Source organism: Bombyx mandarina, chromosome 28 (assembly GCF_030267445.1).
Source record: "Bombyx mandarina strain Sakado chromosome 28, ASM3026744v2".
Lineage (NCBI taxonomy): Eukaryota > Metazoa > Arthropoda > Insecta > Lepidoptera > Bombycidae > Bombyx > Bombyx mandarina.
In genome coordinates, this window is record NC_143233.1 from 1,181,068 (window position 1) to 1,198,258 (window position 17,191).

General features: G+C 38.3%; 1 protein-coding gene across 1 annotated transcript; it reads right to left on the reverse strand.

Annotated features, from left to right (window-relative positions):
• Nucleotides 1–196: 196 nt before the first annotated feature.
• Incenp (Inner centromere protein) lies at nucleotides 197–16,191 on the reverse strand. The gene is made up of 23 exons (XM_089739085.1): nucleotides 15,957–16,191; nucleotides 15,685–15,808; nucleotides 15,067–15,287; nucleotides 14,166–14,280; nucleotides 13,724–13,846; nucleotides 12,934–13,059; nucleotides 12,522–12,619; nucleotides 11,993–12,050; nucleotides 10,951–11,030; nucleotides 9,981–10,041; nucleotides 9,821–9,875; nucleotides 9,056–9,425; nucleotides 7,834–7,939; nucleotides 6,860–6,965; nucleotides 5,479–5,563; nucleotides 4,976–5,086; nucleotides 4,338–4,531; nucleotides 3,802–3,955; nucleotides 3,143–3,282; nucleotides 2,222–2,319; nucleotides 1,918–2,063; nucleotides 1,068–1,264; nucleotides 197–269 (listed from the first exon to the last, which is right to left on the reverse strand). The coding sequence occupies exons 1-22, from the start codon at nucleotides 16,035–16,037 to the stop codon at nucleotides 1,076–1,078; spliced, it is 2,841 nt and encodes a 946-aa protein (XP_089595211.1). The 5' UTR covers nucleotides 16,038–16,191; the 3' UTR covers nucleotides 197–269; nucleotides 1,068–1,075.
• Nucleotides 16,192–17,191: the final 1,000 nt, after the last annotated feature.

The window sequence follows — 17,191 nt, forward strand, 5'->3', positions numbered from 1 at the left end:
ACTTATTTCATATCATGAGCTTTTTCAGTGTTTGAATATAGCTTCAAACTTCTAGATTATTCGAAAGGACTTACATACAGATCGATATTATTCAACCGGGAACCACACCGAACATTGTGTTCAACATGGCACTTTAATAATCATTTATATCATTGAATTTGGGATGAATCCTTCTTGATTAAAACATGTCCAAATAATATTAACATGATTTATTTACACATACTCCTCCGCCTGCAGACTCTAGTTTTTGTCCATTTTGTATATCGTACCTGGAAAAGAAATTGATCTTATTAATCTATTGAATGTAACTGTGAGAAAATAAATTGTAATTGAAGTCGTAAAGGTAATAACTGTACAAATAATACACTTTGTTTAGACCAGTGCCTTCAATTTTTTATAGCAATGTCAAAGATGCTAGCCTTCTAAGGTGCTAAGCATCACAGTATAGTAATATTTTGCTATCATTCAATTATTTACTACCCGCTCCATCCAATCAAGCAATCCATCTCTCAATTTAAATAATATAATTATAATATCAAGAAACTCCAGTGGCGGATTAAAGGTCCAGAGCGCTCTAGGCAATCACTTCATCGGCGCCCCTGTACCGCCCATAAATGGCCATCATAATACTATAAATATTAACTAGTTGTTTTTGCAATTACGGTGACGTTGTATGATCAAACTCTAGACTTTAGTAGACCACACTAATGCGCGAATGAAATATGACGTTATAACTGTGAAGAAATCAAGAGGGACAACAAAATTAACATCGAAATTCATGATTCCTCTCTGCTCTGGGAAATAGGCTAAATAGGAATGAACAATCTATTATAGATCAGCATTTAGTTTTTAATCTTATCTTAATTTATTTAAAAATTCTGAGCTCACGCGCCCCTTTTGACTATGACGTCCCTAGTTTGCCTTACGGATAATCCGTCTCTGAGAAATTCCCTTATGTATCTCAAGCTGGTACACACTTCAATCTGTACATTTTTTAAAACTTACAAAGAGTCATCTTTAAGTTAATAAAATTGATAATTTTTGTACATCAATAAAAACAGACTTACATTCCATTTCATTCGTGTACGGCTGGTAATCTGTTAGGCGGTGTCCTCCACACCGCTGAAGAAGTACGTTTCAATCTAGAACGGTCTATGTTTGGGAATATCTCCCTCAAATCAGGACTGTGTACTCGAACCGAGAACAACTTGTCAATGTGACTTTGAGACAGTTGTGTTTGCACGTATAACTGTAGTCTTCGGGCCTGCAATCAGTTCACAATTTAATCTGGTATTCGAGTTACCGTATAAAACCTTTATGATTAAAATTTTAAGTAAAATAAATTATGAGCAGGAGACATTATAATAGTCATTTCATAGTTGTAAATATGAAGCATACATTGTGGTGCATCAATAACTGCTTAGCATCACATAACCTATAGGATGTCTATCCGTATAAGCTAACATATAAGCCTATTTCTAAGACTCAATTTTTTTTATCAATTTATATAGACTAGTTGTCCCAATGTAGTCGAAATCGACCATCGACTATAATTGAAATTAAAAGTTTGTACACTATTATGGCTATTGTCAAAGGCTATTTATTATACTTCTATAGTCATAGATTTCGCCAAGACTACACTTTAGACAAATAATATTAATCTATTCTCAATTTGTGTGTGTGTGTGTGCGTGTGTCAGATACATGTTAGTGTGCGTAATGTTTTCTTTATTGCTTTAATGATTTTTATGGATAATTAAAAAAAAAATTAGTATTCTGCACTCCTTCTCTATATTCTCTATAAGTGTGAGAAATTTCATAGTCCTCCTTCCGCGCAATTTTCGGAAAAAGGGCTACAAAGTTCCTGCTTCACGTATTAATATATAGATATTTTTATCAAGATAAGAGTCGCTAGTACCTTGCTAGTACTCCATTCGGGCACGTGTCCATGATTGGATGGTTCATCTTCATCAGAGTTGAGATACTGGAAGCCGTCCTGCATGTAGACAGGTTCCATTGGGTACGTGTGGCTTGGTGTTCCTTGCATTTTTAGTGGGGTGTGCACTGTGGAATTGTAAAGAAAATAATTAATCAACAGTGAAAATACGACGAATATTTAAAAGTATACAATAAACAATATTTTATAATATCTATGGCTTAAACATGTTCCGAGAGTCCCGTTACATAAACTTAACTGACATATGAATAAAGTACAGACTTACTTTTTTCTTCCATTCTTTGTTTCATTTTCTTCTTCTCGATATATTCTTTTTGTCGTTTCTCAATCTCTTTCGCCATCATCGCCGCTTCTTTTTCCATTCTGAAAATTATAGATGTCCGATTATATTTTACAATCTGCATGCAGCGTCTCCTCAAGTACTTTGGACATGTGGTCCGACGAAATCCTGACAACTTGGAAAAACTAATAGTTGTAGGTCACGTGGAAGGAAAGAGAAGTCGAGGAAGATCGCCAACCAGGTGGACGGACATTGTCAAGGAGGTCACAAACACCAGCGCCACGGAAGCCATTAAGGAGACCGCATGCAGGCAACGTTGGAGGAAGCTGGTGCAGAAACTAGACCAAGGTGGTCACGAATTCAGTAACGAGGAAGCGAGGAAGGAAAAGAAGAATTATGTTTATTGTATTTTCAGCTCATCAAAAGAGTGGTGTTGGCGTGATGAAGCAAAGCTTGGGTTAAGCGTGGTGCTGCAGGAGGACATGGCGATGAAGTCAACTCCACTTGGGAGGATGGGGAGGATGGATTCGTGCCGTCTGAGTTTTTGCATTATCCGAGTCCGCACCGATAATGTGAAACGTCTTGATATGTATTGAAAACTTTTTTAATTGCCTTTTAATTAAGTATTAAAATAGAAATAATCCAGTCTTAAACAAGAGAACTAGCTACACAAGTAACACAATACTATCTATGCACAAGATATGATTGAAAGCATGACTAAGCACAAGAGTGCGCAGCAAAATCAGTCACTTGTGTACTATTGAACGAGTGAATGAGTTTTTGGGGTTATGAATAAAATATTAGAATCATCGTATAGAGTATGAGTGTATGAGTATGAGATTTAGTCCGTTTAGGTTTTTTTTTTTATTACGTTTCGTGGTTACGTGATAAAATATAGCAACGTACGCCGCAGCCTCTTCGAGTTGTTTCTTTCTAGCGGCTTCGGCGCGTCTCTGCTCCTCCGCCAGCCGCTGCTGCCGGGCCTGCTCCTCTGCCTTACGTCGCTCTTCTGTTTCGGCTACTTTACGAGCCAACTCTTGTTTCTTCTGTTCAAAAATTATTAAAGATTAAAAAAATTAGTTGGAAAATAATTGAACAGTAAAAGATTATTCGTTCCACACTAATAAATAACAAAATGGATATTTGGCGTCCGAATAATTTATTTATATAATATTGTTTTTATTTATTGCTTAGATGAGTGGTCGAGCTCACAGCCTACCTGGTGGCTAAGTGGTTACTGGAGCCCATAGACATCTACAACGTGAATGCGCCACCCACCTTGAGATATAAGTTCTAAGGTCTCAGTGTATTTACAAGTGTGATCAATGTGATTGATGTCAAGACCAATACTTCAAATATGTGTTGCAGCGGGCGTGCGGGCCACTGGATCGTCCCGCCCTCCCGCGCACGGTCCGTTACAGCTCAATGCGATTCATTTTAGTGATGTGTTTGTTGTCGATGGTGAGACTTCGATCGGAAACGTGACCAACTGAGAAGATCCGGCGAGAAACTCAGTGGGCTGTGTCCGAGGGTTAGACCATACTGGGGATGTTACAAGCACCGACCCTCTCAACTTCCTTGACCCGCTCCCTGCGCTCCTTGTCAGCGAGCGCCTGCCTCTGCGCGCGCTCCCGGGCAGCGTCCTGTACGGCGCGCGCGCGGCTCAGCTCTGCGGCAGATCGTGCCGCGGCCGCAGCCGCCATCTTCTCCTCGCGCTTACTAATCATAAACACATATATTTAGATCATCGGTCGGGGAAACGGGTAAAATGAAATTGTGAGGGGTAAAAATGAAACTTTTGTGAGTAAAAATTATATATCGATGCTTAAAAGGAAAACTGTGACAATAACTGCTTTGTACATAAATGATAGGCAATAACCATATTCGATGCGCAATAAAATATATTTCTAGGTCTATTAACATTATTTCAATCCTACAGCTATAGATTCGTTAAAATAGCAATTTTTTCAGGTATTTCAACTTAGTCTACTGTAAAGTTCACGCATTATCGCTTAGTTACGTTTGCCTTTCAAGCTTCGATTTATTTATCCCGAACCCTAGCGCGTAACAATATGAAAACACAATAAGACATTGTTCTAACCGCTTTTGCATCTCCCGCTTGGCTTCAAGCATGGCCTCTTTCTTTTTCCTGGCGTCTTCCTTCTCGCTCCTGATGGACTCCTCGGCGGCTTCCCGGGCTCTGCTGACGACGCTCAGCTTGGACGTGGAGGCCGGCAGTGGTGGCTTCGCGCTGGTGGCGGTCACGGGTCGGGGTTTCGACGCCGAGCTGGACACCTGCAGACAGTGCGCGATATCTGACTGGTTCTATACAGTAGATTGGGAGGAATAGAGGCTAGAGTTAGAATAGGGACCAATCTGCGATGTCACAATACTTTTGTTGAGTTGTTTGATTTAACTTTGTTGAGCTGGAAATGACTGGAAAATGCTTGTTCCGGCTAATCTTTGGAACGGTTGGATCGATTTAATGAGACTTTCACTAATAGGTAGCTGATGTTATAAGGATTATCTTTTTTAGACTAGCTTCGCCCCGCGGCATTACCCGCAGTTATTGTTGTACCGCGCGCAACACCGCGGGACTCCCCTATCAATAATAAAATTTAATGTTTCCGAAGCGAAGCGAGGGCGGGTCGCTAGTTTAGAATATTTTTCTTCTCTTCATATTTGAATATGCGAGTTGTGATTGGTGAACGAGACAACCAGGGTTGTGAAGGGTTGCACCTGTGGCAGTTTCCCGTTGAAGATCATAGAGTTCATCTTGCTCAAGGTGTCCGCTGATAGCGCGGCCTTCGCCTTCCGGTCGGGCGGGGTTTGGTCTTCGGGCCGCTCCTCCTGGAGATAACAAGGACAACACATCCAATAAGGTGCAAGCTATTTGATACATACGATAACAGTCCAGTACAAACTACTTGTGTCAATTCGTAGGATCTTGATTTTAGTAAAATAATAATATATGTAGCTTTAAAACTTAAAAAAAAAATGCTTTGATGACAAGCTAAATTATTGAATTAAGTTTTACTACTCAGTGTTTGTAAACGTTACACCAAAATAATGAACACATACTGTTCAATCAATGGTTGTGGTTCTAACAGACTAGTTATGTGTATCATGCGTATGAAGCAAATGAATTAGAATGATGTAAAAATGGGAGAGGGCAGGTGACTCTGCTGAGCTAGTCATGGGCTGTTTCCTTGTAGCCCGTGGAGCTATCCAACACTAAGTACCTTCTTGGCCATGGCTCTGGTCTTGGTCCTGGTGACTCTGGAAGCCAGCTCTTCGAACTGCTGCACTTTCTCTTTCACGGCAGACCTGGAGAAGAAACAAAACAGATGGTTTGTTTATTTATTTTATTTATTTATTACACTTCACGTAAAATTTACATTGGCGGACTTAATGCCTAAGGCATTCTCTGCCAGTCAACCAAAGTTAGTGCAGCGTAAATAGTGGTAGGTGCAATGAAATTTATATTAAGTTGTTTATATTAAGTTAATGTTTACAACTACGTTACAACCGCGCACGGTCCTGTCGATTCTATGTGACTTTATAGCCTATATACTATTATCACTAGTCATCCCACAGTAGTCGAAATTCGACTATTATTATTGAAATTATAATTTTGAACAATATTATGGTTCTATTGTCAAATACTATTATACTTTTATAATCACACCTTCCACCAAGACTACAATATAGACAAATAATATCGACGCTTGAAAGGCAAACATGACTAAGCGACAATAACTGCTTTGTACATAAATGATAGGCAATAACCATATTCGATGCGCAAAAAATATATATTTCTAGGTCTGTTAAAATCATTTCAATCCTACAGCTACTAGCTAGATTCTACTACAGCTGGATTCGTTAAAATAAATTTTGTTTTCAGGTGTTTCAACTTTAAATTAGTCTACTGTAAAGTTCACGCATTGTCGCTTAGTCACGTTTGCCTTTCAAGCGTCGATATTAAAGACAAACTTAGAGTATTCTTAATTTGATTACAGACTTTAAACAACAACAAAAGTTTGACAATAAACGTCAAATGCACAGTAGTGTGTGTAATGTTTTTTATTGATTTAATGTATTATTTATGCATTAAAAATATTAACATTCTGCACTCTTTCTCTATATTTTCTATAAGCATGGGAAATTACATACTCCACCATCCGCGCTATTGTTGTAAAAAGGCATACAGGTTTTTTGCTTCACGCATTAATATATTTTAGAAGTGCAACCCCACCAATCGTTTGTAATATATATATTTATTGATTAAGGGTGGGCGAGCTCACAGCCCACCTGGTGTTAATTGGTTACTGGAGCCCATAGACATCTACAACGTAAATGCGCCACTCACCTTGAGATATAAGTTCTAAGGTCTCAGTATAGTTACAACGGCTGCCCCACTCTTCAAGCCAAAACACATTACTACTTCACGGCAGAAATAAGCAGGGTGGTGGTACCTACTCGTGCAGACTCACAAGAGGTCCTACCACCAGTAATGTAACCAGTAATGACTTGATGAATTTTATAGTCTTTTGTACATATCTCACAATAAACACACATGCTTGAGGAAGTGTTGGTTATAACAAGTCAATAAGGTATACGAACTTGGGTTGCGCGGCAGGCAGCTCTTGCCGGGGAGGCGTGCTGGTCTCCGGGACGTCGCTGTCGTCCGTCAATAATGAATTGTCCTCTGTCATATTTACTTTTGTACCTGTTTTGAAAAATAGTCTATATTATAGTGAATGGCGTCGCTTCGATAGGTCATCGTTCTCATCGAACCCGTCGCTTGCGACGAAGGGCTCGACGAGTAAATTAACCCACAGACACAGCCCACTGAGTTTCTCGCCGGATCTTCTCAGTGTGTCGCGTTTCCGATTCGGTGGTAGATTCTGCGAAGCACGGCTCTTGCTAGGGTTCGTGTTAGCAACGTCGTCAGGTTTGAGCCCCGTGAGCTCACCTACTAGTTAGTGCTTGTTCACGTAGAGCGCGGCGGCGGGTGCGGGCGCGGTAGTCGTAGCGAGTTCGTGTTCACATTGGCCGCCAGGCGTTTGCGCGAGTTTGACTGCTTTCACAGATTGAAAACATGGACGACGATCTTTTATTTTTAACCGAAAATTCATACCTAAAGTGGGAGATGATAACAATTACAATCGGTGTGCGTGAAATTAATAAAGAAAGAGAACGGTATGGTGAATTTCATACTTTATTCACATTTCTTCTGTATTGAAAGACATAATGCTTCTAGCGACAAGTTCAAACTGGTTGAAGTTATCCGACGTCGCGAGTGAATCGCGCGCTTCGCCGCTAGCTCGACGTGAACACACCCATACAACTCGCTTGTTTGATACTGTCACAAGCGGAACGCGCGCGCAAATCGCTAATTGCCCGCTACGCTTCGTACGTGAACACTCGTATATTACGCCATATGTTTGATATTTCGTGACCGCGCCCGCCACCGCGCCCGCGAGTCAACGTGAACCAGCACTTAAGGTTACGCTGAAATAGCCTCTCAAGGCTATCAATTTAGGTAGGAAAAAAAAGTCGCTTCGACATGACAATACTCACGACGAGTCACATACCTTTATCGAGGACAACTGTGGCGTCCAGTATTACGTTGTGTTCTTTCCCCGGCGGCGCAGTTTGCGAAGCGCGTCTCTCCAGCACGACAGTTTCGTTCATTTGAACCTGGAAATGTGTTAGGAATAACGTCAATGATTTGCATTGAAATTTATTTATGAATAGTAGAGCAAACTACATGTTAATTCATTGAGATTTTACTAGAGCAGCCTTTCCCAAAGCGGGCGATAACGCCCCCCCCCCCCCTTGTGGGCGCTGCAGGCTAAAGGGGGTCGGTAAGAATCCCAGAAAAAAAAGGGGGCGTTATGTAGAGGATTGGAAGACGATTTGTAACTTCATCTAGGAGGACTCTTAGACACCGACTGGGCTCTCGTTATAGTTGGTTTTTAAGAAGGGGAAAAAATGAGGGCGCTAAAAATAATTTATTCTAGTGGGCACTAGACAAAATAAGTTTGGGAGCCCCTGTACTAGAACTTAGAGATATCAATATTTTTTTTTTTTATTGCCTATATGGGTGGACGAGCTCACAGCCCACCTGGCGTTAAGTGGTTACTGGAGCCCATAGACATCTACAACGTAGACGCGCCACCCACCTTGAGATACAAGTTCTAAAGTCTCAGTATAGTTACAACAGCTGCCCCACCCTTCAAACCGAAACGCATTACTGCTTCACGGCAGAAATAGGCGGGGTGGTGGTACCTACCCGTGCGGACTCACAAGAGGTCCTACCACCAGTAATTACGCAAATTATAATTATGCGGGTTTGATTTTTATTACACGATGTTGTTCCTTCACCGTGGAAGTCAATCGTGAACATATGTCGAGTACGTATTTCATTAGAAAAATTGGTACCCGCCTGAGATTCGAACACCGGCGCATCGCTTCAAAACGAATGCACCGGACGTCTTATCCTTTAGGCCACGACGACTTCACTTCAATTTGTCGATATGAGCATCGCAGTGTTCAGGCCGGGAGCTCGGCTTAGGCGCAGTACAAACAAGTATGTATACAACAATGTATACAAGTATGTACATATACTGAGAAGAGAGAGAGAGACTTTATAACTTATATCTCAAGGTAGGTGGCGCATTTACGTTGTAGATGTCCATGGGCTCCAGTAACCACTTAACACCAGGTGGGCTGTGAGCTCGTCCACCAACTTAAGCAATAAAAAAAAAACAATTGATTGAAGGAAGATACGGAACACAATAGTGTAATACTCACGACATTCTTAGGTGTTACCGGAGCGTGGTTATAAACTCCATTCGGCAGGACCATTGTCTTATCCATTTCTTTCAAATTAAAGGTAGCGTTCGGTGCTATGATCACTTTCGTTTCGTCTAATACGTCTTGTGACGTCGCTTCCTGTCCGCCATTTTGTGTTAGGCCGCCATCTTGATGAGTGTCGGCAGCGTCGGTGTCCTGCGTGTTGTTTATTTCAATGGTTTGTTCCGTATTATTCGTTTTATTTGCAGTCACAATTTTAGATTTCTGTAGAATGGGCGACTGGATCTCGTTTGGTTGCGACAAGCGTTCCTCTTTAGGCGAAATCAATTCCGGAGTTGATTCTTCAATTTTCGGAGTGTCTTTCTCACTGAAATTTTGTTACATTACAATTATCAAAAAGTTAGATCACTTATATAGTAATATAATAGATAACTTGTATAGGGCTCAAAATTGATTACCATTTAGTTCAGAAATAATGAAATACTTTTAGATCACTGGTGGGTCCTACCCTTGTGAGTCTGCACGGGTAGGTACCACCACCCTGTCTATTTCTGTTGTGAAGCAGTAATGCGTTTCGGCTTGAAGGGTGCGGCAACCGTTGTAATTGTACTGAGACCTTCGAACTTATATGTCAAGGTGGGTGGCGGTATATAGTTGTAGATGTCTATGAGCTCCAGTAATCACTTATCACCAGGTGCACTGTGAGCTCGGCCTCACATATATGCAATAAATAAAAATAAATAAACGAAATATTGAACTCACGCAGCTTTTTGTAGTCTCCTCGTGCGCTTTGGTCGTGGCTTTTCCGCGGGCGAAGCTGTAACAGAATAAAGCTTTAGACAAACTTGGCCACACGGTGGGTTGCAGTGGCACATTGAGGGACCTATGGGATTGGATAATGTTCATGAATCTCAATACACACCTGGTAAAGTTTCTTGTGTTGGCTCGTTTTGTGGGGGCTCGGGCGCTAGCTCCGATGCCTTCTGTAACAAGAGAAATACGTACAAAAACACTATATATATATATATATAGCAATATTACACTACACTAATTTGTGAACATTTTTTAATCGATGGTGGATTTTCATATATTTGAAAGATTGTGTAGTTACTTGAAGATGAAGAGCAGTTTGGGGTTATACGCAGCCCAACTAACATCTGTCAGGCGGTAAACGATATTAATTTTTTTTTTTTTTCTAAGATACACTTTTTGGTGATGGAAAAGAATGAAAGAGAAAAATTTGCAGTGCCAACTCCACCTAGTGGGATAAAAGGGTGGAGAAAAAGAAAAGAAGATTTAGTTTTGCCGGCGACCGCGTATGCTTGTACGTTTATACCCTACGATTGCATCGTACTGCTCTTCCGACAATTCTAATTTATTTCATTATAATTAATGTAATCTACATATTTCAGACTCCGATAATCACAAGTATGTAGTACTAGGAGAATTTATTGAAATCAATCAGGTCATATAATTTTTTTTATTTTTTTTTATTGCTTAGGTGGATGGACGAGCACACCCACCTGGTGTTAAGTGGTTACTGGAGCCCATAGACATCTACAACGCAAATGCGCCACCCACCTTGAGATATAAGTTGTAAGGTCTCAGTATAGTTACAACGGCTGCCCCACCCTTCAAATCGAAACGCATTACTGCTTCACCGCAGAAATAGGCAGGGCGGTGGTACCTAAACGCGCGGACTCACAACAGGTCCTACCACCAGTAAATATAAATAAATATTATCATTGTTCATCACACATTATTACCACAGCAAGCTTCATTGTGAGTTGTTAAAAATTTGTTGCACCCTAACTAGTTTCAGTTATAGCTCATTTCCTATCCATTGCGGTGTTAGTCTGCTTCATTTTACTTGAATAAGTCTTAATATTTACCTTCTTAGCTCGAGTCCGTTTAGGTCTGCCCTCAACCGGTGCTTCTTCTGTTTCATTATTCCTCATTCGTCTTGAATTAGCTGTCACAAAACAGACAGTTTTAAAATTCAGTAACTTTCTTGTTGCATTAAGGTTAGAAGATCTCACAATCTGAGGTAAAGGGGTCGCGGAAGTGCAAGGACCATCTCGAATTGAATGTCACCCTATAGACACGAGTATTACAGTGTGGTTACCCTAACATAATGCCAAGTATAAGTATGGAATTATTGACAGGACGTGAGCAGCCACTGGATCCGGGCTGGAGGGCGGGGTGTTATACAACAGACAGTAAGCTTCTAGTGCAGAGACGCCTCGGGAGGTCATCGACGCAATATTAACTGCCTATAGCCAAAAAAATGCCAGATCTATGGCTTGGAAGGCAGCGGCTTGGCTCTATCCCTGGCATTGCGGATGTCCATTAGCGACGGTAACTACTTACCATCAGGTAGGCCGTAAGCTCGTAAGCCTGTACAGGCAATTTGGTAGGACCTCTTGTGAGTCCGTACGGGTAGGTACCCCACCCCACCTATTTCTGCCGTGAAGCAGTAATGCGTTTCGGTTTGAAGGGTGGGGTAGCCGTTATAACTATACTGAGACCTTAGAACTTATATCTCAAGGTGGGTGGCGCATTTACATTGTAGATGTCTATGGGCTCCAGTAACCACTTAACACCAGGTGGGCTGTGAGCTCGTCCACCCATCTAGACAATAAAAAAAAAAAATTTAAAGAAAAGTCAAAAAGACACATGCAATTAATGCTGGACTTGGCAACCACCATCTTATGAGCTTCAGTATCCGCTTAAAGCCAATTGGGCTGCTGTGGGTGATACATTCTGAGATACACTTTTTTTTGGTCTTAAGCCCGCGGGAGGTCAGTGTGGCATGTCCTCTTTTTCCATTCAGGTCCATCGTACATCATTTCTGCGTTGACACCGTCCATCCCAGTCTTTTGGGACGCGCCTCACTCAGAAGGTGCCCGATACACATTTAGTGATAGTACGTACAGTTGTTATGTGTCAGTTCATTTTTCTCCAGTTCAACTGCCACTGCTTCTGATGCTTTCTGTAAAATAAACAGTTCAGAATATATATTTTTTGTATCTTCTATGTCTACATATTCGTGATAAAGATTTATTGAATCAGGAATAGTACTTCTTTCTGTACGAGAGATTCTCAAAAGTTTTATCATGAACAATTGGGTAATTAAGAGGAAAAAGTGTCAGAAAGAAATAATAATTCATTTCCACATTTATCATACTAGTATAGAAATGCACAATCACTAAGGATGAAGAATAAAGGTTAGGTTGATGTCAGCAGAACAATAACTGATGGAATAACACTAAGGAGATTACAATTATATATCAGTTTTTTTTAGATATCAATAAACGGTAACACAACCAGTCTTGTACACCAGTTGGCATGTGAGGCTGAATAAGTTCCCCTAAATTTTATACTTTTTACATTTTTTTACTCAAATGTCTAATTAACATCTACTTATTTTAAATTAATCATTTTATCTCAACTTCTGTTTTACCTTCTTAGTTCGAGTCCGTTTAGTTCTGGAATCAGCAGAACTATCTTCTGTTTCAATATTCCTTGTTGCTCTGGAACTGGCCCGTGTTGAACGGGCAGCTACAAAATGAAGCAAATAACTAGAGATTTGTTTTGAAAAACAAACTGTTTTCTTTTCCAATTTGTAATATTTATTGATATTCTAAATGTAGATTATCATTGTAACTCGGAAATTTCATGCAATATCCGCATTTTCTATTCGATCCAGTAAAAATACATGAATGAAAACAAGTTTTTACATGAACAACACCTTAAATGTTTGAATAATTCAACCCTTAGTGGTAGTTGGTAGCTTCATTTTATGATATTACCAATGTCCATGGATATCAGTAATTAGACATCACCAACTGAGTCTATAAAAAAAAATTACATACACGGTACAACCGGTGGCGGCATCATATCAGCCTGTTTCTTGTTTCGTGTGGTCCTATATTGCGTCCCTTCATCGGAACTACTCCCTTCATCACGTGACTTCTCTTTAGTAACAGCTTTACGAAGTTCTGTAAAATAATATTAATATCAGAAAGAGTGTGGAAAGTTTGACATTTTCCAAGTTCATACCATGAGTTGTATGGCCATTATTCGCTAACCTCTTCCAAGAATGATCATAACGTTAATTGATTGTCAATGAACATTAAGTTAATCGTTTTGTACTCTGGCCGTTCAAGCTCACGCCCCAGGGTTAGTAGCAATATTAGTTTTGTGCTCATCCACTGACCGGGTTCAGATGAAGTGTATTATTGGTTGAAATGGTTTATCATTGTTGCAAGAGTAAATGTACCACTCTTATGTACCGATTTAAGAGGATCAGGCACAATGAGCATAGTGACCCAATCTGAGTGCTCATTGTAGAGATTGATTAGTTAGAAGATATATAAATGTATAATAAATAATATGTATATCCTACGGTCCCACCTGCAGTCAAATTGTAAATAAGATACAAAGAATCAAATGAATCATCATTAATCATCATCAAATGAATCAGCAAATATAGTTACACATTAGTATGGATAAGGCTCACAGTCTACGAATAATAAAACTATTGTAGCTTACAGTATATTTTTCCTGAAGCTTGAAATCTATGTCTATTTTTTTCTTAAATAATAAAAAATTAATTTATTTTCAATTTAACTTCAAAGTAGATATTATTATCAAATTGATTACTTGGTACTGGAGCAACTGGTGGAGGCATAGCAAAATCATCATTTTCTTGTTTTATTTCAATATCTGAGGGCAATGATTCAGTTTCCATAGACTCGGGAGGCAGCGATATCTTTTCTTGTTTAACTGAAATTGTGCATAATATAAACTTAGCACCTGAATTTGTAATTATTGTTTTAGATAGTTTACAATTTATTATTAATAGTCTTGTTGAGGTCAGATTTAGTGATGGTAAGGTATACCAAAGCCTGCACATACCACCATCCTGTCTGATTCTGCTACAAAACAGTAATGTTCCAGTTTGACAGGTGAGACAGCTGTTATATCTCAAGTTTTGAAAATTTGACCCCATGTCTCAATATATCTTGATATAAAAATAGAATATAAACAATTAAAAAAGGTTTGTTTTCAAAATGTATGTCTAATTAAAAAAAAAACTACTTACTCTGAATGTTTGAAATTGGTTCATTTTCTTTGTCATCATCTTTTGGTTGATTCTGTTTATCATTTTTAGCTGAAGAATTCTCTCTACGCAGTTTTTGAGTTAAATTTACATTCACCTATTGAAGTAAAACTTAATTATGGCTTTCTGTGAGACAAGCATGTCATGTTTGTAAATAAAATAAAATCAATGTATCTCATACTTTTAGGGTGGTTTACTTGTGGGCTAAGTGATAAATTAATCTCAAAGGTCTATAAGGAACCACTTGTCATAACTCAGTAAAGTCTTTTTAGTAGTATGAGACCAGGATTAACAATAATTAGTGACAAATTTATATATTCTAAGAATGAGGTTGTCTATGTCAAAAGTGTTTACTCTGCAACATTACACAATGTCTCTAGACAACATTGGAAAATTCATTTTGATATAGTGAATCAACTGGTTTGTCATTTGGTATTATATTCTATTGTTTCTAATAATATTGTCTACTATCTACAGTATTCTGTATGCATGTAATCTTCATCAAGGTTTGTATTTTCTTGAACTTGTTTTTGTTTTAATTGTACTTTTTATTTTATTGATTAGATAGGTGAGCGATCATGATGCACTTAATGTTAAGTGGTGACTGGAGCTCATAGACCCGAACAAAGTAAATGCCTCCATTCACCACGAGACATAAGTTCTAAGTCTCAGTACCCAATTCTTCATACTGGAACATATTAGTACTTCGCAGGAGAAATAGGCAGGGTCATAGTACCTACGTACATGTGCAGGCATACGACCCATAACATCAATGTTTAATTTCTTTTAGATAAGTATTGGATGATTTATCAACATTTCTACAGTTGCATTTATTGATATAAAAAATTCCAATAGAGTACAATTTTGTTCAAAATTGAATTACCTGTTTGCTAATAATACTCTGAGCTTTTACAGAAGCATTTCTTTTCAATCTTTTATCCTGTTCTGGACTAAATAATCCATCAACTTCATTCTTATTTCGTTTTTTAGATCCTCTTTGGGTGTTATCAGAGTTACTTTCAATTGAACTTCTGCTGGTTGTGTCTGTGTTGGATTTGTCACTTGGCTTCTCATTGGTTTCTGATGGGTGTTTTACCAATTCATCTACAAAATATTTTTTATGGCAAGATGTAGCATTTCATGAATGAAATTATTAGAATAGCATGTACACATCCTAATATGTAGGTATTTCATTCGGTAAAGTTTGACAAATCATATGTCCCAAGGATGTTAATCAAACTGATACGAAGCAGTCTACATATATGAAGCATTATTAGATATATTTGGTGTTTTGGTGTAATAAATGTTTTTATCAAAATATTTTTCAACTTTTCTTCATAAGGAATGGCCCTATTTATAGAATTTCAAACAGTATAAAACTAACTGAATTTTACTTTATCTTTGAATAAGTGAGGAAAAGTTCAACAAATGTTTTGGTAGAATAAAAAGTCTATCATACATTCTTCAAATCATGCTGTTGTTTTGAGGATTAAAAGATTACCTTCGTCTTCATTAATGATCTGAAGGATTGGCCCTTGGTTCTTATCTTTTGCGATTTTCTCCCGCGCCTTGGTGCGTCCTTTTTGAAACTCCTCTTCAAACTTATCTAACCGTTCAAACGCAACCTACAACACAATTTTTTAAATAATTTAAACACTATTCAACACTAATTAACATATTTCAGATGATTACAAGAATATGTTTCATTAAATTCGAATAATAAACAAATGGATACTGTTCAATCACACGCGACACTTCACTTTTCCATTTTACCTTCAGGTCATCGTTGAAATTTTTTCTAATTGTTTTCGAAATTTCACAGATTTTAGGCAGTAATTCGTTGAAAACTGACATAGTTGTTTGAGTTAAACAACAATTTAACAAACTTTTACTGATAAATCGCCATAAAATAAATCGAACGAAACGAAAACCGTTTGAAAATTGAAAAACTTCAATGTTGCCAGAATAACAAAATAAAAACCTTTCGTTCAGAAACGCTAACACGTAATTCAGTGTTTTGAATTTTAAGGGTGAGTTATCTTAATAAGAAAGTTTGGTATTTGTTTATTGATTGTTTAAAATTCAATAAAAAGTGGGAAAAAGCTGTATACTTGTTATTTAGCCTTATTTGTAGTACCTAAATAGTACTTACTATAGCGTCCGAAAAATGTATTAAGTCTAGTGAGTTTAATAATTGCAACGAAAACATATAGTAAAGAGCAAAATGAATCAAGGTCTGCTCTGCTACCTCTGTCATCATAATTTAGTAATGAGTAATAGTCTAAAAATTAAAACGGGTTTTTGAAAATTATGATAAAGTTCAATTATGAATTAATGTGAACATTTATGTACTTTAAACTGTCAAGTCAGATTTTAATACTTAGCAAGTCAACATTAAATTATTAAATTTTATCTTTTCGGTTACTGGCCATAAGTTACGAATTTGTGGCTCTGACGTCCATGTAAGACAGTAAGAGTTACCAGGTACTGGTTCATTAATGCGTATTAGTAGAATCATAATGTATTCGTATGTTAAGCGTAGAAAAGATCTCAACTCGTTCCTGTCTGTTGAATTAAGTTTCCTGAGCCATATGTTCGTCATAGGCCATATTTAGCTTCAGAAGCTAATAATTTCATTGAAGATGCTGGGGCTATAAATTTTTTGCACCAGGCGTATTAGGGTACATATGTTAAAGAAGAAAGCCGCGACGTGGGATTTTTTTTTGTACGAAATTACAAATATTTCCGGACCATTCATAATTTTATTTATTTTTGAATCAGGACTTGAAACAACTTATTTTTTTTGCTTTGCAAATATCCTACATCCACTCATTTGCCTTTTAGGAGTTGACGAAGTGTCCGTCCACCTGTAACAAGTAAGTTATTGTTGCAAGACTCACTGAAGCAGGGCTAGTTTTGGAAGTGGAAATGATACGAACATAGCAGTTTTAAACAGAGTGAAGTATGCTGGGTTAGATTGAAGTGTGGTAGTTTATGGCGCTGCTTTT

Excerpts from the sequence above, each read along its gene's own strand:
- Incenp (XM_089739085.1), bottom strand. The coding sequence starts at position 16,037 with ATGTCAGTTTTCAACGAATTACTGCCTAAAATCTGTGAAATTTCGAAA. Across the intron at positions 13,060-13,723 it reads ACCAGTTGCTCCAGTACCAA|AACTTCGTAAAGCTGTTACT; the intron begins GTAATCAATTTG and ends ATTATTTTACAG. Across the intron at positions 10,042-10,950 it reads AACGGACTCGAGCTAAGAAG|AAGGCATCGGAGCTAGCGCC; the intron begins GTAAATATTAAG and ends CTCTTGTTACAG.